Source organism: Pteropus medius, unplaced genomic scaffold (genome assembly GCF_902729225.1).
Source record: "Pteropus medius unplaced genomic scaffold, Ma_sr-lr_union100, whole genome shotgun sequence".
In the NCBI taxonomy this organism is placed as follows: Eukaryota; Metazoa; Chordata; class Mammalia; order Chiroptera; family Pteropodidae; genus Pteropus; species Pteropus medius.
The window spans coordinates 5,618,381-5,640,456 of record NW_024348304.1 but is presented as its reverse complement, the minus strand read 5'-3'; the positions used below and the strand labels follow the sequence as shown (position 1 = coordinate 5,640,456).

The 22,076-nt window shown below is 40.4% G+C and overlaps 2 protein-coding genes across 35 annotated transcripts in view; one reads left to right on the top strand and one right to left on the bottom strand.

Annotated features, from left to right (window-relative positions):
• The window catches only part of SCLT1 (sodium channel and clathrin linker 1), a 102,422-nt gene extending 93,660 nt beyond the window's left edge, over window positions 1-8,762 (top strand). For all 4 annotated transcript variants that reach the window (XM_039879644.1, XM_039879645.1, XM_039879642.1 and 1 more), the window contains 3 exons: window positions 2,499-2,577; window positions 4,899-4,994; window positions 8,489-8,762. In XM_039879644.1, the coding sequence (XP_039735578.1) occupies window positions 2,499-2,577; window positions 4,899-4,994; window positions 8,489-8,551 (238 nt within the window). In that variant the 3' untranslated portion in view covers window positions 8,552-8,762. The remainder of the gene's footprint in view (window positions 1-2,498; window positions 2,578-4,898; window positions 4,995-8,488) is intronic.
• An 8,411-nt stretch (window positions 8,763-17,173) lies between these two features.
• JADE1 (jade family PHD finger 1) overlaps window positions 17,174-22,076 on the bottom strand; it is a 297,514-nt gene continuing 292,611 nt past the window's right edge. For all 31 annotated transcript variants that reach the window (XM_039879621.1, XM_039879633.1, XM_039879612.1 and 28 more), the window contains 2 exons: window positions 20,014-21,020; window positions 17,174-19,964 (listed from right to left, as the gene is read on the bottom strand). In XM_039879621.1, the coding sequence (XP_039735555.1) occupies window positions 20,119-21,020 (902 nt within the window). In that variant the 3' untranslated portion in view covers window positions 17,174-19,964; window positions 20,014-20,118. The remainder of the gene's footprint in view (window positions 19,965-20,013; window positions 21,021-22,076) is intronic.

The window sequence follows — 22,076 nt, the reverse complement described above, 5'->3', positions numbered from 1 at the left end:
TATAAATATGGTCCATCTATGTTGTCGCAAATGGCAGTATTTCATCTCTTCTTATGCTGAGTAATATTCCATCGTATATATGTGCCACAGCTTCTTCAGCCAATCATCTATCATAGGACACTTCGATTGTTTCCATGTCCTGGCCACCGTGACATACTGCTATGTATGCACATCAGTGTGCAAATATCTTTTTGGACATAGGTTTTCAAGTCTTTGGGGTAAATACCCAGTAAAAGGATTGCTGGATCATATGGTAGATCAATGCTTAGTTTGTTGAGGAACCTCCGTACTGTTTTCCATAGTGGCTGTACCAATTTGCAGTCTCACCAGCTGTGTATGAGTGTTCCTGTTTTTCCACATCCTCTCCAGCATTTGTTATTACTTGTCGGGTCAATTATAGCTATTCTGACAGGTGTGAGATGGTATCTCATTATGGTTTTGATTTGCATTTCCCTAATAGCTAGCGATGTTGAGCATCTTTTCATATATTTGTTGGCCATTTGTATGTCTTTAGGGAGAAGTGTCTGTTCATGTCCTCTGCCCATTTTTTGATTGGATTGTTTTTTTGTTGTTATTGAGTCTTATGAGTTCTTTGTATACTTTAGGTATTATAGTAAGCAAAATAAGCCAGACAGAAAAAGTTGAAAATCACATGATATCACTTATTTGTGGGATATAAAAGCAACAGATGAACAGGACAAACAGAGACTCATGGACATGGACTATAGACTAGTGGTTACCAGAGGGTAGGGGATGGGGGAGGGGGGTAGAGGTAGAAAGGATAAAGGGGATCAAATATAGGAGCATAGGGGGAGGGCGAAGTGGGTAAAGGGGATCAAATATATAGTAACTGAAGGAAACTGAACTTTGGGTGGTAAACACACAATAGAATATACAGATGTCAAATTATAAAGCACACCTGAAGATTATATAATTGTATTAACCAACATTACCCCAATAAACTTAATTTAAAAAGTAAATAAATAATTAATTATGATCATCGTTTCATCTTAATCTCAGTAGTATTCAAAGATGCTTTCTTATCAGCACTAATGTGCATAACTTTAATTACATTTGGCCTAGAGGTCTGACCACTTTGGTCATTTTGCTATTTTTTTGTTTTATTTTTTTGAGGAGCAGCAGGAATTTTAAGCTATGCAAGATACTTTAAAGTAGCACAGAAATTTATTCTACGTTATTATGACCACCAAAACGAAGCTTAGGTAGAACATTTGGGTTTGTCTGTCACAGAGTCGGTGATAAAGTTCCTCACCGTCAGTGACCTGCATCGACGAAGCTGCTGAGGTAGAATAAGCCATCGCCTCCTTGGTCTGTACGTTCTGCCATGGCAGCTACTCTGTGTTTGCCACCATAAACCTTGCACTTGGTAATGAGTGTCCAGTAAATATTTGTGGAATTGATTTGTGGATGATATTATTTTTTTGTTCTCTCCTATATATTTATAACAAATCGTTTCCTGATTTTAACAACTTTTCACTCAAATATAGGACACTTAAGAGACCAAGTTTTCAAACTGTATAGCTTCTTTGGAAAAAACTCAAAGCTGAAGTTACTTTGGAAGTCTTAGTCTGTTGATTTATTTAAGAAGCAGAAGTGAGCTCAAAGGATAAAAAACAATCTTTCATTAACTATTTTAATACTTAAAAATTGATTCAATCTTTTTAAAGTTATTTTTAAGACTGCAGCATGTTTACTTCTAACCTGTGACTCTCGAAATTATCTTTGGCCAAAAATAATATAATGCATATGTGTTGAACAGGAAAAAAAGATAGTTCTATGCATAAGGTAATTCTAGCTAATACTGAATAAAAGGTATCCATGTATAAAATACAGCATATAGACAACCTAAACATAAATGCCAGCCCTGAATCTACCACACTAAAATGATGGCGAGATTAACATCACCTTAACTTTCCTAGAGTGAAGCTCATCTGAGAAGCACTGCAAACGAATCTTAAAAATGTATACTATAGCGAAGAATCGCAATAGCTTATGAGATTTTATAACAGCAAAAGCACTATATCTGTTTAATATGAATATACTTTCATTTTAATGCCAAATATCTCAAGATAATAATATTGAAGCTGCTTTGGCACTTTTAATATGTATATATGTGGGGGTTTGTTTTGTTTTGTTTTTTACTGTGATAAATTATAACATAAAATGTACGATTTTAACCATTTTTAAATTGTGATAAAACATACATAACATTAAATTTATCATTTTAACCATTTTTTTAGTGTGCAGTTCAATAGTGTTAAGTGTATTCACATCGTTGTATAAACATCTCCAGACTATATGCACACTTTATAAAGAAATGGATGAGTCCTGTAAGATGTGGTCTATTAATAAGCAACTTTATTTTATATACGAGGTGATATTTTCAAAACATGAACATGTACCTCACTAATAAAGATTCTATTTTGTTAGGTTTTTAAACAGTCATATTAATGGCTTTTCTCTCTTTCAACTAATAGGAGTGAGCTGAGTCGACAGAAACTTCATAGCCAAGAGCTGCTTTCTCAGCTGGAAATGGCAAAGGAAAAGGTAGCTGAGGTAAGATAATGACCCTCCTGGGAAGCGCTCCGCTGCAGCTTGATGTGCATGTTACAGAGCTTTACCTGAGCCGAGTCCAAATTAATTCTCTGCTTGGAAATGACCACACAGATGCGAGTATTTCTTGTAGAAACCATTTATGATTCTAAAAGTCCATACGTAATGGACTGTGAATAAAAGCTTTGAAAGTCAGTGATTCATTCTGTGTAAATGACAAAAGGTAGAGCTATTATTTCAATTTTACCAGTATAACTTGTGCAGTGTCACAAAAAATGTGTTAGGATCCTCTTTATTGCTGTGCATGTCTAAGAGTATTTTTTTAACTCATTCCTTTTATTTTGTTTTTATCCATCACAAGAGACACGTAGAAAACACTTTGGCCAACTGGAACATATTAAAATACTCCTTTAAAATCTAAATACAGTAAGAATAAATCATTTTTTTCTTTGAAGTTTAAAAAAAAAGTAAACTACTTCTAGATTATGATTAGAGCATTCTAGAACGCTGGTTCTTCTTTTGATGTTCTAACTGTGAATACATTTGTTGGAATCTCATTAATAGGCTGTATGGATAGGCCGCTATCTCTTAGTGGCCTTCTATAAGAGACACAGTGAAATTATTACTCTTAAATTTTGTAGCATTAGAAAACAATTAAACAAAACCCATTAACGTGCTCTTTGTTATAGCTCCCACCTCCAAGAATCTGTCCTAAGGAAGTCATTTAAAATATGAAAAGATTTAAAGGAAAATAATAATAGTAATATTAGAAGATCAGAAGCAACCGCAATGATCAGTTGAAAAAGAATAGTTCACATATATTATGATTTACCTAATCCACAGCATAGAAAAATGTACATTATATGTAGTCTGATCGTGACTATGAATATATTTATTATAGGTGATGGAATTTTCTCCCCAAGTTTTCTCTGCATTAATAATGTGCCTCTTAAATTTAAGACTATATATTTAAACAACTTTGTAAATTGAAAGAGCCAGTATAGTTCTTTCATAAAATTTAATTTTGCTTTTGGGCACAGTAAGAAGTATATTAAGCTCATTTTAACAGGATACTCTTACTTCAGTGTTTTATATTACTAGGCATGGCAGTCACTGTCATCTTGTAGGGTGAGAGAACTATATAGTTCTGCATAGAAAGTGTGTTCTTCTTGCTATTCCTAATTAGGCTTGTTGCTCTCTCAGTTCCAACAAGTGCCAGAAACACTGAATAACAATTCTAGTTGTACGAAACTTTTTTTCACGCAAGTAAGTATGGAGAGGGCTAATGCAGTTTTTTAATCGACAACTTATTCGAAGCTCTCTGCATGGCAGCCTGTTGCGACATTTATATTCATGCCTGTGTAGTTTCCTGAGGCTGCTCTTCTCTAACAGCATTACAGACTGGGTGGCTTAAGCAGCAGACATTTGTTGTCTCGCAGTCTTGGAGGTCAGTGGTCTTGGTCTTAAGTCGAGATGTCATGGGGGGAGGGGCAGCAATTCCATGCCTGCCTCTGAGCTTCTGGTAGCCTCAGGCACCCTTGCCTTGTAGACGGTGTTCTCTCTGTGTCTTCAAGATGCTTTCCACCTGAGGTCACATTTGTACGGACTAGGGGTTAGGACTTCAACATACTTTTTAGGGACCTAATTCAGCCAATAACAGTGCCTTAATAACTCTGTTGACTCTGATACCCTCTGGAGTATACAGATGTTTGAGGAAACATGTAGAAACAGAGTTCTTCCCCTTATAAGGAATAAGTTTAGCATAGAAATCATTCAAGACATGTCTAACACTGAAACATCAGGATTTCTAGAATGAATATTTCCTGTTTCTTGACCTTCATGACAATGTCACCATTTTCCGAGCAACTTGCTCCAGCTCGGTGATTCTAAACACACTCTCAAAAAGCATCAGCACCACAGCATCGGCACTGCCTGGGAGCTTGTGGGAAGTGCGGGTTCTCAGAACCCATCACCCCAGCTCTGGTGGGAGGCCCGGCGGTCTGTCCTCATACTCCACATCCCACGTGGTCCAGCTCCTCAGGCTTAACATATCGCAATTTGGAAGTCTTGTTCTTAACTTCTGATTCCTTTGCTTTGGATTTAATTTACTCTTTTTTTGTTGACATGTAGGGAGGGAAATAATTTAGTCAGAATGTAATGCCAACTTTGAACTTTCAAGTTCATAACTTGAAAAAATATAAATTTGGAGACATATTATCTTTGCATTTTTTAAGATGTTCAGATTTTTCATTGATTATTCCCCAAAATGTCTCCGTGTTACATACAGATTTCTAACTTGTTTGTTTTATATTTCCCCTTAATAGAATGAAAAGCTCATTCTAGAGCATCAAGAAAAAGCCAACAGACTTCAGAGGCGTCTGAGTCAGGCAGAAGAGAGAGCTGCTTCAGCTTCCCAGCAGGTAGGGGCCCTCACGACCCCCTGGTGGTAAAGAGTGTGTGTGCATCGGCTAAGTTCCTCAGAGGTGCCCAGAGCACTGGTAGTGGTTTTTTTACTTGATTAAACTATTTAAAATTAGCCTCTTTAATGAAAAAGTAAACTTTAAAAACAGAAATAAACATCAATCTTCTCTAATCAACTGCTAAATCTAGTACTATACTGTCCAAGACGATAGCCACTAGCCACCAGCAGCTTTTTAAATTAATTAAAATTAAAAATTGGAACGCTCAGTCACATGAGCAGATTTCAAGTGCTCAATAGCCATATGGCTGTCACAGCGGACAGCATCAGTGTGGAACAACTCTGTCACAAGGCGTTCTGTTGGACAGCACTGCTTTAGAATTATGCTATGTCTGAAACACCGCAGTTATTCAGTGACAGATTTGGGAGTAGATAACATTGCTTTGAATGTACCATTTCAGATTGCACTAACTTTGTTTTTATTGTTTTTAAATGGAAAAATATTACTTGATGTGTAGGTTAACTTCATTTAATGCACATTTATAGATGACTGTATAAATCTAAAATATGACAAAGTTTTAGAGTGCGAAATAGAGTTAGAAAATTTAGGCCATCAACGAGATACTAAGCGGCAATTACTCATACATACGTAATAATGAAATGGGCCATTTGTCCTAAAATAGGAGCAATAGTGGGAACAAAAGGAGACCAGTTTAGTGAATACAAAAATAGGCTGGGAACAGTTTAAATAGATAAGATAGATAGGCAGGTAATCAAAACAAACCAAATTAGTACATTATTAATTATATTGGGTTACAAAATCAAAATTAATATTATTCTTAGATATTACAACATTTTATATGTAGTAAAGCAACTCTGAATACTCACTGAATTCAGTTTCTGTTTGTGATATTTATAGATATTTTTGAAATCTACTTCTAGTATGAATACAATGTAGCACTTAAACGAAATCCAATAATAATTCAGCCTTCTCCTCCCCTTTGAAAGTAATTGTCACTCTATCAGATAAGTTTAATTTCCTATGAAGTTATGAATTAATGGACTACTTACCTCGTCATTCAAGAGTCCATTCCTTCCTATAGATCATACAGTGACAGGAGCGAGGTGAACTGGGCAGCACCTTGACTGTGTGTTTTGGAGTCAAGCAAATAGCCTGCTGCCATGAGGTGGCCACACGACTTTGGGCAGCTTGAAATTCTCTAGGCTTTGGTTTCTCCGTATTTAGCATAGTCATTAAATGATACGTAGATACTTAGGTATATAAGAAATTAAATGTCTTATTTCACAATCCTTAAAGCTTCAAGTTTATCTTTTTTTTTTAAGGAATGTGATAAAGAAAGATGCCCACTTAAAATCAACTATGTTGAGTTTTACAGTAACAAGGGTACAGTTACAGAACGTTAGTTATATAAACCAGTCGTCATCCGTCATCCGGTTTAGTCTCTCACCTGACAGAATTCAGCCTTAGCAGTTCAACACTGTTTTCCTGTATCTAAACTCTCTAACGGCCAAGATTCCACCGTTCTCTCTTTGTGAGCTTTTTTTTTTTAATGTTTTGTCAGTTACCATTTCACGAAGTTTTCCGTTCTGTTTTCATTTGAAGGTGACATTTATATTCATTCTCCCTATATACAAAAAGGAATTTATTCCCTGGAGTTGACATTTTTTTCCATTTTAAATGAATCCAAGTCATAAACTTTCTTTATGGAACATATATTCAGTTTTTAAAAATCTCGATCTTTGCCTTCTCTGTATTCTTTCTAATTTTCCCATTTTCCTCTAAAAAAAATGGAAACTGCCATTAGAAATAATACCCTGCTAAGGGCCTGATACTTACTGAAATGATGGAGTTGAGATTAGTATTGTCTCTACGATGCCATATTTAGCAGCGCAGCCCAGCGTCACGTCAGTGGTCCCGCACACGCCCTGCATCGCACTGACTGAGTCATGCTGTAAATGTGTTCTCCTGATTTACTTTTCTATACGTGCTTCATCCATCTTTGGACTGCAGTTATGTGTTCTAAGTGCATCACTCTATAAATGACTGAATGCCATATTGTGTTCTTTTGACAGTATGGCATTCTTAAAAATCAGTGTGGTCTAGCCTTTCTCTGCAAGAACACAAAACCTAGAAACTATGAAAAGAAATCAGTAAATGTGACCATGTAAATTTTCAAATTTCTGCGTTAAAAAAATGTCATAAACTCAATGCCAGACTGAGAAAAGTATTTGCAACAAAGATGACAAAAAGGCTAATATCCTAAACACAGAAAGAGTGTCTGAGTCACCAAAGACAGTGCTGCAGTACGGTAGACAAATGCATAAAGGATATTTACAGAAAAGACAGGACAGATGGCTTTTAAACGTTTTAAAAGATGGTCATTCTCACTCATAAGCAAATACAAATTTAAACTGTATTCACATATTTTTCACTTGTCAGGTCGTGAAGTTTGATACTACACTGTACTGGCACTTTCACACGCCGTTGATGTAAATGTGTATTGACATGACCTCTTTGGAGCCCAGTTGGGCAATATCTCTCAAAATTTGTAAATGTACATAACCTTTGACCCAGCAGTTCTAAGAATTTATTCTGCAGGTGGTGTACTTGCCCTGGGCAAGTCTGTACAAGGAAGCAGTAAAATACTCATGGCAGCGCTGCCTAGAATTCTAAAAGAATAAAAATGACCTACACTCTCATCAACAGGAAACCAGCTCAATTATAGAATATCTGTGCAGGGGAAAGTTTACAGCTGTTAAGAGGAATAAAGTGGATCTACTATGGAGCAATTTCAAATGTAGCACTTAGCTGAAAAGTCTGTATAGTACTTTATTGTTTTGTAAATGAAAGAAGGGAGGAAATGTATGCATATATTCTCATTTAGAATATTTAAAGAAATATACTTAGAAACTGGAAATAGTGGTTGTTTCTGGAAAGAGGGCTATGGAATTAAAGACGGTGATGGGAAGGCTCCTTTATGCTCTATACTGTTAGGTTTTGGGTTTTTGTTGTTTTTTTGTACTGTTAGTTTTTCTACTAGGTGTATATTCCATTATTAATTTTAATCAATTCCAATTAATATTTAAATATTATTTTTTATTAGACTTTCCTTACTTTGATCTATCATCTTTTTCTTATCAGCCCCGCAATGTGCTGGCTTACGCTTGGATTGTGTTTTAGCCAGTTTTTAAACTTTTAACTAGATGTTCTTCATCCCTCTGTGAAATATGTTTTGGAATAATAAGTCTATCACTGAGCTATGGAATGTCATATTTGACACGCATATCTAGTGTGATGCATTTTAAAGTCTCAAAAGTAAAATATAAATGAACACAAAAAGCGATCTCTTACAAGAACCCTTCTAATAAGATTATTTTTAAAAAGTGTAAGTTGTGATGTATTGTACTTTGTATTCGTCTGAGATTTTTCCATAGAAAAAGTAACTACTTACTGATTGTTTATTTTAATTGCAGCTCAGTGCGATTACAGTGCAGAGAAGAAAAGCAGCCTCTATGATGAATCTGGAAAATATTTAAAAACACTCGTAGTTCACTCGCAGAACTTCAGAGCTGGAAAGCAGTGCATCGAAACAGTAAAACCTGCAGAGAATGGTTGAAGCTTGTGTCACTTTGCATAAGCGTTCTCCATTCTATGTTGAGGGTTATTGGAAAACAGAACAGTGACAGCTTCCTGTAAGTAAATATCCTATATTGAGCTTCGGTAGAGAATAAAGCCAGCTGAGAAGAATTCATTGCCTTCATCAGTGTGTCTATTTTTTAATTCCCCCTTTTTCCTCTGGAAGAGCATAATAATTTTCAAGCTATGATGATCATGAGAAAGATTTTAAGGAAATGCTAGAATTTTAATATTTCAGGTTCCAAGATTTGAGACTTTTATGTCTAATTGTTACTCATCATTTTTAAGGTTTCCAAGTGTCCATTTTATTATGAACCCATAAATGTAATAAATTGTGCACTTTCTAAAATGATGCTGTCATGTATTTTAATGTATAACTGTAGTGATTCGTTTTCAACTTAGATGATTTCCAGTATCCATCAAATACTGATATTCAAGAATTTGAAAGGTTTTGGGTTTTTCGTTTGGTTTGGTTTTGTCGCTGCTCATTGCGGTACTAATCGAATGGATCCTAAGTTCTGAGAATGCGTGGGCGTTGACCTCTTGCCGTCCTGTCGACTTTCATAGGCCCATGTGGTTAGTCAGTCTCTGCTCCTGGCTCAAACTTGGCGAAGCTGCTTTCTGGTGATCAGAACAGATAGGTTTGCATCTGGGTGACAAGTTAGGAGACTGTCGCGGTAGTTCCAGATGAGAGATAATGAATTGAGCTTGAGGTGACATGGAAACATTTGTGTGTAAATATTCAGCCAGCAGTCGGAAGTTCGGGACTGATGCTGACAAACTGGGACAGTCGTGGGGCCTTTGGCGTGGAGCTGAGAGCTGAAGCCTGGGGTGGAAGAGCTTGCCTTGGCCCTGTGCGAGGTGGCCAGCTCCCTCCTCCCCTGCATTTCTGTGCTGCCGCCCCGACGGTGCCTTCCTTAACGTCGTCAGCAGTCGATCCTTCCTCCCCGGGGCACAGGGCTCCGCTCGTACCCCGACACGCACACGCTCTCCACATCGCTCGTACCCCGACACGCACACGCTCTCCACTTCACCCCCCAAAGGTCGCTGCCCCCAAGAGCCGTCCTTCACCTCCGGGCTGCACTGGCCGCCGTGCTGGATCGCTCTCCACAGTGCGCTGTGCTGTTCCTTCAGAGCTCTTACCAAAATTTGCAGTGAACTCTTTGAATTTTTTTTCTTTAATGTCACCTCCTCCCCGACAGGCTGCAAGCTGTTTGAGAGCAGAGCTCATGTCTGCCGCCATCCTCCTCGTAGGCTTAGCACTCAGCAGACGTCTCTGTGCACACAGAGGGTGTTCAGTCACGGTCCAAACACCGAAAGTGAGTTTTTAAGGACAGGTCCTTAGAAAGTGTCTTCATTTGTTGAATGAGCTCAGGAAGAGGCGTCATCGAAGGAGACGGAACAGGAGCGGTGAGGGGGCTGTTCCCAGGGGAATCCGGTGCCATCTAAAGGAGGGTGGTCACCGGACCTGTAAGCAGGAGGGCAGCCGGTGCGAGTGTCAAGTGCGACCATGAGGCCAGTAGCGCCGATGTGACGGTTCGATGGTGATTAGACGGGAGTTCTTAGCTTATTTCCATTTCTTAAAGAATTTCCCATTTGATTCTCTAATGTCAATCCCTTCCCATATTATTCACAGACTAATTTTAATTACTTTTAATTAGGGATGTTAGAATTCTGTCTGAAAAACAAAAGAGACTGTCGGAGAAAGCACTTCAGAAACTAACATTCTAGACAAATAGAATGTAAGTATTATTATCTTTTTTCAAAAAGAAAATCTAACTTCCCAGACTCGTTTATTTGAGGCAGAATCTTTCAACGTGAGCACTTTCTCCACGCTTTGGCCGTGGGCATGTACTCTTTACATTCTGGTATCAGCCGCCACCTCTTGAAGTCTTCTCGAGTACTTAGGTGGTCTCCACAAAGGATAGGCTACTGAAGTGCAGATACCGGACTTTCTGACCTGTCCTCAGCAACAGAACTGGGCAGGCATGGTGGTTTTTCTTTCAGAAAAATTTGTTAGCTAATGATTTCTTAATGTAAAAATGTAGTGAAGTTCTTGATATTTCTCATCTTGGTCAGTCTTGACTTCATTCACACAGTAAGCATCATTTATTCTGTGAACTGTATCTTAGGAGACAGGGTAAATGATTAGGAAAAAGAAAAAAAAGAAATTATGTAAATCTGAAATTAAGGACAACATAGCTAGTTCATTTTATTTATTCATGTTTCTCTATGGTAAAGAAAAGAGATGTGATCACCCCTCCTCCCTTCGTATACAGACACGCACACTGGAGCAGCCGACCGTTTGCTAATTCCCCCCGTGTGTGAGCTCCAGAGATGGGAGAGCCTGGCCACAAGTCAGTCACTCGTTTGCTCGGCAAATAGCTGCAGGCCGCCAAGCCAGTTCTCAGACAAGCCAAGGAAGAGTGAGAAACACTTTAAGCATTTTACTATAAAGTCTGTACCTTAACCATGGTGTTTTATCAATTTTTCCATGATAAAAAATCTGTAATGAGCTTTTTTACACTTTATCAAAAATAATGGTTAATTTTTTGGTTTACTTAAAAAAGAATATAAACATGTAGACACGTATGCAGAGCGAAGGAGACAGGCACTATCATCCCTTACACTTGGTCTGGTGACCACTCGGACCTGCAGCGTTACATCTTCGTTAAGATGAGTGTTCTCAGTGTAACGGCCAAAATTATCGTTGTCTTCATTTTATCCATATTCAGCATCTATCTGCTGAGTTTGTGTCACGTGCCTGTACTTTACTAGGGTCTGGGAAAAAAAAAAAACAATGCCCATAAGTACTGCATCTAAATACATTAATTGCAATAAAATGAGTTAATAACAACAATAAAAACAAATCTGTCCCTCACCAGCCCTTAAAGTTTATAAAAATGTGTGGCTTTTGGGACAGTAGTGATGCTCTTAGTATCTAAATAAGTAGGGACTAAATAAATGTGCACATACTTAGATAACAAAAATCATAGGACGGAAATGCATCTTTAAAGTAATTCTTTATAACATTGCACCCACCAACCTAGAAAAAAATCTGCACTAAGCAGCCTTCCAACCCAAGAGTACACCACAGAATGCCCCAACGGTCCCCACTCCTGTAAACGCCCCCAGTGTACTAGCTGTAACCCCGCTCTGGTTTCTGCCACTCAGACAGTATATTGGAGCGGGCAAACGAGAATAACAGTTGAGAGATAACTCTGAATCTGTTCTAGTTTATTTCTTTGTAAATACACATTCTTAAAGTTCACAGCTACTGAAATTCACTGTAGGGGCAGCTTACTCTCCCCTGAGCTGGCCCAACCCACTTTCCAGCAACTTCGACTATTAGAAAGTTCTTCCTTACATTGAACTGAAATGCATCTCCTTGCCTTAGTTCTACCTTGTGCAACAGAGTAAAACCATCTACTACATATGGCAGGTCTCCAGCCTTTTGAAAATAATTAGCATGTTCTCCCTGCACTTAGTAAACATCACCATCTCTTCAGAGGACTTGGTTTTGAGTCCTTGCACCAACCAGTCTCTGGTCTCTAAATGCACCCCAATTTGCATATATGATACCATCGTCACTCATTCAATAAGTATTTATTGAGCACCTGCTTTACACCAGGTATGCTTGGGATGCATGAGTCTTATTCCCAGAACCAGACATATATTCTTTGTTCTAGATTGTAACTGAGAGGTGTGAGGAGAGGGTGACATCAGCCTAAGTGTGGGGGAGCACCGTAGACTCTCCAGGGGGTGCATATGGCTTTAAACTACATACCCTTCCCTTCTCCCCCACCCCAAGAGTCTGACACATTCTCTTAGGGAAGCATGCTTTGAGAGTTACTGTAGTTAGTGGTTCATGGAAATGTACACAAAGTTTCTCTTTAGTATTTAAAATTAGAAAACATGAGAATTATTGTTCTAGAGTCTTTCATTAATGCAGTTTAAAATTCTGCTGGCTTTTTTTGGAAGTTGAATCACACTTCTGCTAGATACTGAGCATATTGTTGACTAAAATCCTAAGTCTCATCCAAAGGTTTTGTTGCTAAGCCGTGTCTTTGCCCCAGAAGCCGGACTGCTCACTTATCCCTTTTAAATTTATTTCTGTTAATACAGTGCACTGAGGTCACCTTAGCTCCTAATTCTGTCATCCAATTTGTTACCTGTTAAGAATAGGGACTGTTTCTGCTTTGTTTTACTGCTATATTTCTTGCACCGATGACAGTTTTTTACTTACGATGAATGTCATCTACAGATTTGGTAAACATGCCACTTGTTTTTGTTGAAGTCATTGAAAAGGTCAGAACTAAATAGAGCTGAGTACAGTCAGTTCTTAAAGCATACCAACCACCGACTCCTGTAACGGTAGCTAAGAAGGACCCGTGAGGCGTGGTCATTCAGCCCATTTTCAATCTGGCCCATATTACTGCTCCTACACTATCATAAAGACATCAAGAGCCATCCTTCTGCCTAGCTAAAATTCATTATTGCCACAACTGTCATACTTTTCAGACCTAATCCAGTAATCCTGTCCAAGAAGAAAGTTAGACAGATGGATTTCTTCTAAGTAAATCCGTGCAGCATCCTAGTAAACACTGCTTGTTCCTTTTATGTTTTTCTTTAAACCCTTTAAGCCCTTTAATATGGCAGCATGGAAATTTTCATTCAATATTTTCATCCTTTTTTTTTTTTCAAAGAATAAAAAGCCATCAGAGCATAATGTGATGTATAAGGAAATCTGTTAGCACTTAGATCTGTGAAGATTAAAAATATGAGACTAGCATCTTCTTTCATATAAACTATAGGGGAAAAAGAATGAGAGAAGTTATAATCACATTTCTACAAATAACCAAAAGAATCCGTTAGAGACTCTCTCCCTGGATCTACGGTAAACATGCCGCTCTGTATTAATGCCTAGCGATTGAGCATCTGTCATATGTAAGGCATTCAATAGCATTTTTTCATTTATCATCTCATGATCCAACAACCCTGCTAGGTAGAGACTATCATTCCCTTTCCAAAGATAGAAGACAAACAATGTGCTCAGGGTCACAGAGCACAAAGTGGCACCGCGGGCTTTCAGGTCTGTCATACAAGGACTTGGCACGTCTTACACTTCAGGTGACTCTCACCAGGATCCATGCCGTCCTTTTCAGCTCAAGGATCTGTGTTCTTGGTGGCAAATACAGATGCAAAATAGGATTTGAAAAAACCTTACTTCCACTTTTTCATTCATCAACCTTATTTTTAACAAGTCTGAGCAGCTATGAGCCCCCCCGTTTTTTTTGCCTTTTCTGACCCCGATTCTAACCCCAAAAGCCCTTTTAGTGGTCAAATTATATGCATTACATAGAAAACTTTCCAGGCCTGAGAAAAACATCTTCATATGTAGTGGGCTTTTTTTGGTCCTTGAAAAGAAATTGGCCATAACCTGAAGAGTCAGGTAACTAGTGGTAAATATAGACCTAAGCTACGGAAGTTCTCATAGTTAGTGGTCTGCCTCCTTTGGAGGTTTCCAGATGTCTTTAATGGGCGGTGAAATTTTAACCAAAAAATACCTACTAAATATCTACCCCCAAAATCATAATATATGTTAACTTGTGTTTAGCTAATTTGTAAAGCGGTCGATATAATGTTGTATGATTTCCTGTGTCAAAATTTAGGACTTGGGACTAGTCCATTTAGTGGGTAAAATGACCATAATTAACCCATAATCATAAATGCACTACTTAACATCCAGCCGTACATAAGCCAAGTGGCAGTGGGAACATCAGGAGACATCACTGTTAAGTAGGGATGACAGTGCATAGTGCTTTTTTATCTTTGCTATTTAATTTGGGAAATAAGTCATTACTTGACTTACTCGTGAAAATGAACCAGGTTTATTATACTTTATGTCACAGAAATGCTGATTTGAGGATTTCGCATAGCATCGCTTTAAAGTCTTAAGACATTATTCCTAATTCTTGATTCATCTAGAAACTCTGCGATTTTAAATAACTCTCTAACTTTCCAAGCAGTGTGTCAGGATATAGACAATGGCTATTGAGTCCCCAATAACAATGCTATTTTCTTTGCTCACATACGCATATATTTTATCTGTAAATACAGGTTTGTGCGTGCTACATAAATGTATATGACACTAATTCCATTTTCCCTAGATGGCAGGGACTGACCACAAGCTGACTGTATTACTCATTATCCATTAGGTTATGCTCACAGTCATCCAGCTAGTACATTGACATAATGCAGTAAGCCAAGCCTAATAGCTTTACTTTATAGAAATTCATTAACCTAAAATTCACGTGTATAATACTCAGTGCACTCAAAAACACATGCACTACTTTACGTGAACTGTTGCTTTATTCTGAGAGGCATTAGAGCCCGGGGCTCCATCACACTGGATGGGATTGACTCCCAGCTCTACCATTGACTGAACTTGAGCAAAAATAACTTAAATTTTTGTTCCTGTTTCCTCATCTGCAAATTAGATAATAGCGCCTCACATGTCGTGAGGTTTAAACAATTTAATATGCATGGAATACAGACCAGTGCCTGCCATATGACAAGCCCTTTGTGATTATCTGGAAAAGTCTGGAGGTTCCCCTGAAGGCTATGTGGGATGACAAAATCAGCTTTTAATTGCATAAGTTATCACCATGGAGATAGCGTTGGCAAGGTTGCTGCTAATTGGGTGGGAGGAGGGATTCATTTCAGCAAGACTTGATTCAAGGAAACAAGATAAAAGGCTGCTGCAACAATCTAGACAAGAAACAAGGAGGCTTGAACTATATGGCCAGTGGCAGTGAGATTAAGAGACGTGAAAAATACTGGAGAGATGTTCAGTGCAGTACACAGACCCACATCACCGTTTGGCTATGGGAGTTGAAGGACGGACTCAGCAAGGACTGCCGGATTTCAGGCTTAGGTGACATTCTCTAAGGCAGAGTATAGGAAAGGATGAGTTCCCACATCTCAAGCATCTGCACGCACCCACCCCAGAGGAAATGGCCAATAAGCAGCCCACGAGACCTCGGGAAAGCTGGATTGCACAGGTAGCAAATGCAGCAGCGAAGAGACTAGCCGAAGTCAAGGAAGTAGATAACGTATTGTGTTCTTTATCCTCTTCCAGTAACCAGCCAAAGCTCTCTTATTCTGCCCCAGACTAGAACACATCACCTAATGCAATTCTGAGCATTAAAGAGAAATCACACCGAAGACTGCCACCTTGAAGGTAATTGAGAAGTTTGCTGCAGATGGCTAATGTTTCAAAGGTAGAAACCGTTTTCTGCGTGATCTGGGTAAAAAACATGAACATGAGTCCCTGGTGCCACATTTCCCATCACATATTGCAGAATTGCCGACGATAAGCCCTTCCTTTGGTTCCTGGGGACTTAATTTCCCTAGGGAACTATTGTGGTTATTCAACTTTAAGACCTTGTAGGAAGAATCACAGTTATTTCTCTCTGGGGTCTTACTCTGAGCAAGCAACATGGAAGTAAATAGTCACTAAGGAGGAACAAGGAGAAATAAACAAGCTTTTAACCAAATGTATGAACAATCCATGTAAAAAAAAAAAACAACAGGTGTGCCAAAATTTTTACAAAAATTATAAACTAGGGACAGTAGTAATGTCCTGCTGTAGCTGCTGGTCGTCGTAATCCGCGAGAACACAGGACGCACACCCACCTTGCTGTCCCCAACGCAGAGAGGCACATTTCATCATGTGCTGCGTTCTGCATGCAGTGACTGAATACTGTTTCAGGCAGGGAGAACACCAAGCTAGAAACCAGAACTAGGGCTTAGGCCCAGTTCTGCCACTGCCTAATGCCGTGATCTTGGACAAGTCTTCTTTGTTGAATGCAGATTGGCCCTAGCGTTCCAGAATTTTGTGATCCAAAGAATGCATTTAATGAAACTGCTCTTTAAAAAAAAAAATTATTTTTGAAGAGCCTTACATATACATTCGGAGCCTTATTCATTCAGGAATAACTTTTGCCTTAGAAGGCTCATCAGTCAACGTAATATTGGAGAAATGTCTCATTCCTCCTCATAAAAATAGCCTCCCATCTACTAATGCCTACTTCATGCCTGCATGAGATGCTCCGTGAGCTCGCTTTAAATGTCACCGTGAACCCAGCGAAACGCTAGGATGTCATCAGAAGGGAGACCGAGGCTTCTAAAGGCGAGGTGATTTGCCAGGAAAACTATATAGTTCATCCTTTAAACCTGGGTCTCTCTGACCCTAAAATGTTAAGTTGCCTCAACAACTGGTTGTTTTTGGACCTACATTGTATTCTGGAAAGAACTTCAGGCAGGGAAGACAGAAATTGCAGCACCTTCCAGGGTCTCCCCACTGGAGTTGACCAGAGAGCAGCCCGGGTCTCTGTGTCATGTTCCCTACAGTTCGCATTTGTCATCTAAACTGTGACGTGGCCGATGTACACCGACCGAGGACCGCTATGCACTGTCAAACACTTAGCAAAGGCAGATTTCAAAAGACACTGAAAATGTATTGCAAAATGTACAGCTTTATTCACATACAGACAAAAAGGCACAAATTCTACTAAATAGTTCAACAAAAAAATACAGCTGTCCTCGACTAGTTTTATAAATACTTTCAAAAAGGGGGTAGAAATAAATACAGGATTGGGCCATGTCATATAAAATAGTCATCTCTACATATACTTTGTTTAATTTCTGATTTTTAACTCTTCATGCACCTTTTTTTTTTTTCAATTTTAGCTGAATGGACACCAAGCTAGGCACATAGTGAAAAATCCTCTGTACAAGGTTACAAATGTAATGACGTTTGTCCATTTCAAAATAATTAAGATTTGTACACAACACATATAACCTTCATTTAGATTTTGTTTATAACCTAACAAATGACATTCCAGGCAACTTTACAAAAGTTTAACTAGCCTACATTTTGACATAATACATTGATCATAATCAAAGATATTTCTTGGTCAGGATGCACAAGGAAAGATAAAGCTTAGGGGGAAAAAAAAAAAAAAGAGCAAATGGTTCCATACTAATCGAGTGCAAGTGGGTAGGTCGGGTGGGTGGCTGCTTACAATGGCCTCCTAGGGGGTTCCCAGCAGGACAGGAAACTAACTCACAAAGCTATCATTATACTGTCAGAGAAACCGTGCTCTATACCATTTGCATTTCAAAGTAGGAAGAAAAAGTGTGGGCTTTTTTGTGTTTTTTTGTTTTTGTGTGGGTTTTTTTTTTTTTTTTTGTTTTTTTTTTTTTTTTGGTTCAGCATAACTTGGAACGCTTGAAAGCTTTTCAACCTAAATGTGGGGGAAAAACAGGTAAGGCATTATTTTTGCACAAAACTAGCATTCCTAATAGTGCAAATGAATCTGGTACCTCTTAAAATGGTGAGAGGCCAAACACTTACTAGGATTAATTTAGATTTTCTCTCTATGGCTTGACAGATTATCCCTCTATCTCTTCTACTCTCACCCATAGCTGCTGCCGTAGTCAAAGACAGAGTCCACCTTCTTCTGTATTCAGCAAAAGGTTTTTTGCTCATATGCGAAAAATCTGACTTTTAATAAATTAGGCTATGAGTGAATGTACAACTTGGATTCATAAGAAACTTCTAATATCTGTAGCAACAGCTTATCTGGACAGCAGTCTTTCAAAATGAGCCCCATAGCTCAAAAATAGTCAATCTAAAAACCTGGGTCATCCTTTCCCCTCCCCTGAATTAGCTACTAAAATGTATTCAAAAAGTTAAGACTTGGTTTGGAAATGTCATACATACAATGGGGGTGCATCAGATCTATTATTCGATCATCTGATAAAACTTGCATAGCAAGATGGAATTCAATAAGCCTTTTTTGCTGTCGACATCTGGAAGACTTGAAAGTTAACTACAGAACTCAAAGCATTATTCATTAAGTATCAGAATCTCCCTGCCACATGGAAACAGATGTATAAATGAATCAGGAATCTGATGTTAACTGACATTAACAAACTAAGGGGCAATTTAAAGGAAGTTGGGCTGTTCCAAGTACCCATAATTCTAAATCTCACTGCTATTTAAACTTTCCTTCTCTTAAATTTGATTCACAAGTACACTGAATTCCAAAGAAAATTAACAGGACCTTAACACTATCCACTGTCTTAATACATGTGCACTGCTGTGAGTGCAAAAACAGAACATTGTACTCAGATTTAATGCTAAATTTATTATTGCTGATAACTTACTAGTTATTGCCATTTGCAATTAGAAAGTCCAAGTTACGATTTAGAGCCTAGAACGCTGACTCCAGAAAACCTATTACATGTCAATCTCTTTCCTGTATAAACTTGGTCAATGGTAAGAGGTTATCGCAACTTATTGCCTTTCTGTCGTTTTTAAAATATAACCTATTTCGCGCTTTTTTTTTTTCCTTTTTTTCTTTTTTCCTGTTTCTTAAGGAATCCGTTCACGCCGGAAGCCCGGATTCCCCAACATATGCACTAGTGGTTGGCTCTGGGAAATATGACCCACCAGAGTCTGGCAGTTCATCGCTTGGACTTGAGTAGCCATTGTCTTGTTGGAAGCCAGATGGCCAGTTATTGCCAGTGGCCAGGTAAATCCCAAGCTGGCCCAAGAGGCAGTGGTCAGGGAAGAGGAAGGTCAGAGGACTGGTAAAAAAATGGGACCTCAACTGCCCTTTCTCAGAGACAGACCCTTCTAATGGCCTCACCTCCACCAGTCCCGAACCCACAGCGTTCCATGGCTGCGGGCAGCAAGACCCTGGGGCACTCACCCCGAACCTCCACGCTACAGCAGATCTTCCCGTGAGGACCCTTCTTTATTTTAAATTCTCTCTTCCCCATCGGGTGTATTTACACACGAATTCCCTAGAGTTCCTGAAGCTTCAGAGCTGACGCCTATATACTATAATGCAACAAAAACAGCCCTGTGGGCCAAAGTATAAATATGATTTCAAGATCTACCACAGTCCTAGAAAACAGGTTTTATGGGCTATTAAACGGTGTGCGAGGCTTTCCCAGCAACCACGTCCGATTCCATCTATTCAGGTAACCAAGAGGTTTGTGCTTTGGGGAGAACACAGAGGGCCATAAAGACTCGCGAGGCTTATTTAAGCCTCGCCCTCTTGAGAGGCTCATTCCATTCATCCTTGTTCTAGTGTTTAACTCAGCTCCTGGTCTTAGCAGTGTGTTACGGTTACAATCGACTCTTGTGTTTCCTCAACAAGTTGCGAATAACACTTCTCAACAACAATTTATAAATGCCGGAAAAAAAAAAATTCAGTCTGAATTGCAGAAGTAACGTGTGTGTGTGTGTGTGTGTGTGTGTGTGTGTGTGTGTGTGTGTGTGTGTGTGTGTGTGTGTGTGTGCAGCTCAGGAGAGCTGGGTTTCCGCTTGTCCCTGTGTCAGAGCGCTCACGGCAACTCGGTGACAAGCCGCAGCGCCACCTCGGCGTCATCAGGAGGCCAGGATGCTTCTCCTGATGATGTCTGTCCTCCTGCCGACAGAGCTGCTGGCGTGCGTGCACTTCTTTTCTGGCGCCTCGCTCTCGGAGTCACTCATCTCTACGTCAGGGGCGTAGCCGTCATTCTCACTGTCAGGTTTTAATTTGCTTTTCGCCCTTTCCTTGGCTGTAGCTCGGCCGGAGCCCAGGTAGGGGCGCTCGGGGTGCTGGTGGCAGGCCCCGCCACAGGCCTCGCCCTGCTGCTGCCGGTCCCCCTTCTTTGGAATCCGGAACCCTCCCCAGTTTTTCACCGGGCTGGCAGGTGTGGTAGGCACTTTGACTGCGGTCTGGTCACAGTTCCCCTTGCTGAGGGAGCCGTTGCACCTGGGCGCCGGCTCCTTCCTGGCACCAGGTGCCGGCTGCCCCGCCCCAGGGGAGGCGGCTGCTCTGGTGGCGTCCAGATGCCTCTGGGACACATCTGTGGGCCTGAGAGGCTTGTGACTCTGTCTGAAAGGTCTATCCTTCACATCCCCCTTACTGAGATCACAATGAAAACGATGGTCTCCCCTGCTCCCGGGGTCCGGTGTCACACCATTTTTCTGCTGTGCCGACATGAGGCGCGCTTCTGCGAAGGTCTTTTCGAAGCTCAGAAAGCTCTCTGGGACCCCCGCGCCCTCCCGTCGCCCGCACAGGTCGGGCTGCTTCAGCAGGGCTTTGCCTTCACTCCCAGCGCTGCTCTGCGATGCGTCTCGCTTATGGGGCTTTTTCAGTGAATGGACCAAGGAAGGACCCATCTGCTTCCGGAAGAATGCAGAATGCCACTTCAGGTCCTCTATCTTGGGGGCATCGGGGCCCACAGAAGGACTGTTGAACAAGAGCATGCTTCCCAGGGAGGAGGAGCAGGAAGAAGGCACACCTGTGAAAGACCACAAACACAGAAACGTGACAGTGAATCCAGAAGAATGCCATCCCAGACCCTCCGCTGTTAATGCGCACTTCCCACCCCACGAAGAGCCTGCCACCGCCCGCTTTCTGAAACTGGGTTTTAGAGCAGAGATATTATCTGCCTCGAGAATCTGTGTTCAATTACATACTCAATTTAGTAGCTGTATTTTCTGAAACAGCCGAAGTTCACGGAATTTCTCATGAAACGTCTTTTCGAGGAATATATTTTCCTTACAACAAAATAAGTGACGTGTTCTCCCAGGGGAATGCACGCAGCGTGGTCTGGTGGCCAGGCCCGGCCGCCCCCCTCACTCGGTTCCAGAGCAGCACTTGCTCCAGGTGCTACAGTCACCGGCCGGTCACCTGCCTCCTCGACCAAAGGCAGAGACTGCAGCGTTTAAGTGTCTTTCCCCGAAGCATCTACACCCTCACGGGGCGATGAGGATAAACGCATGTGAGCACACGACATGGATGACGGAAGGTGCGTGCGATCATTCCTGACACACAGGCAGCGTTTAAAGACGTGTTTACTGTTACATGCAAAACCCATTTGTGGAATTAAACTAAATTGTCATCCAACATGAGGATAAGCTAAATTGGTGTTTTTTAAACATTTCTGATGCAAATCACCGTAAGAACTGAAATTTCACGTCACCTAATAAAACTCACTTGACACGAACTCAGCCTTCATCATCTGGTAAACACTGTGACATTTTCTGTTTCACTTGTTTTTAATGCTGGTAACGACCTGAATTCCCACGGCCACAGCTAAATCGCAGCCCTAGGTTCGGGGCCGTGAGGAGGGCCGTGCTCCGGCCAGCGCCTCGGCAGAACCCAGAGGGCAGTTTCCATGTGTGTCTCCCGGAAGGCGTGGGCCACCAGGAAAACAAGGGTCTGCCCAGCGTCCCAGGCAGGACGTACCGCTCAGCGGACACGACGCGGCACGGACACGGAGCGAGCCAGCGACTCCAGACGTGAGACGGGCACAGCCAAGGGGCCTGGCCGCTCAGAGGCCCCGGCTTTCCCA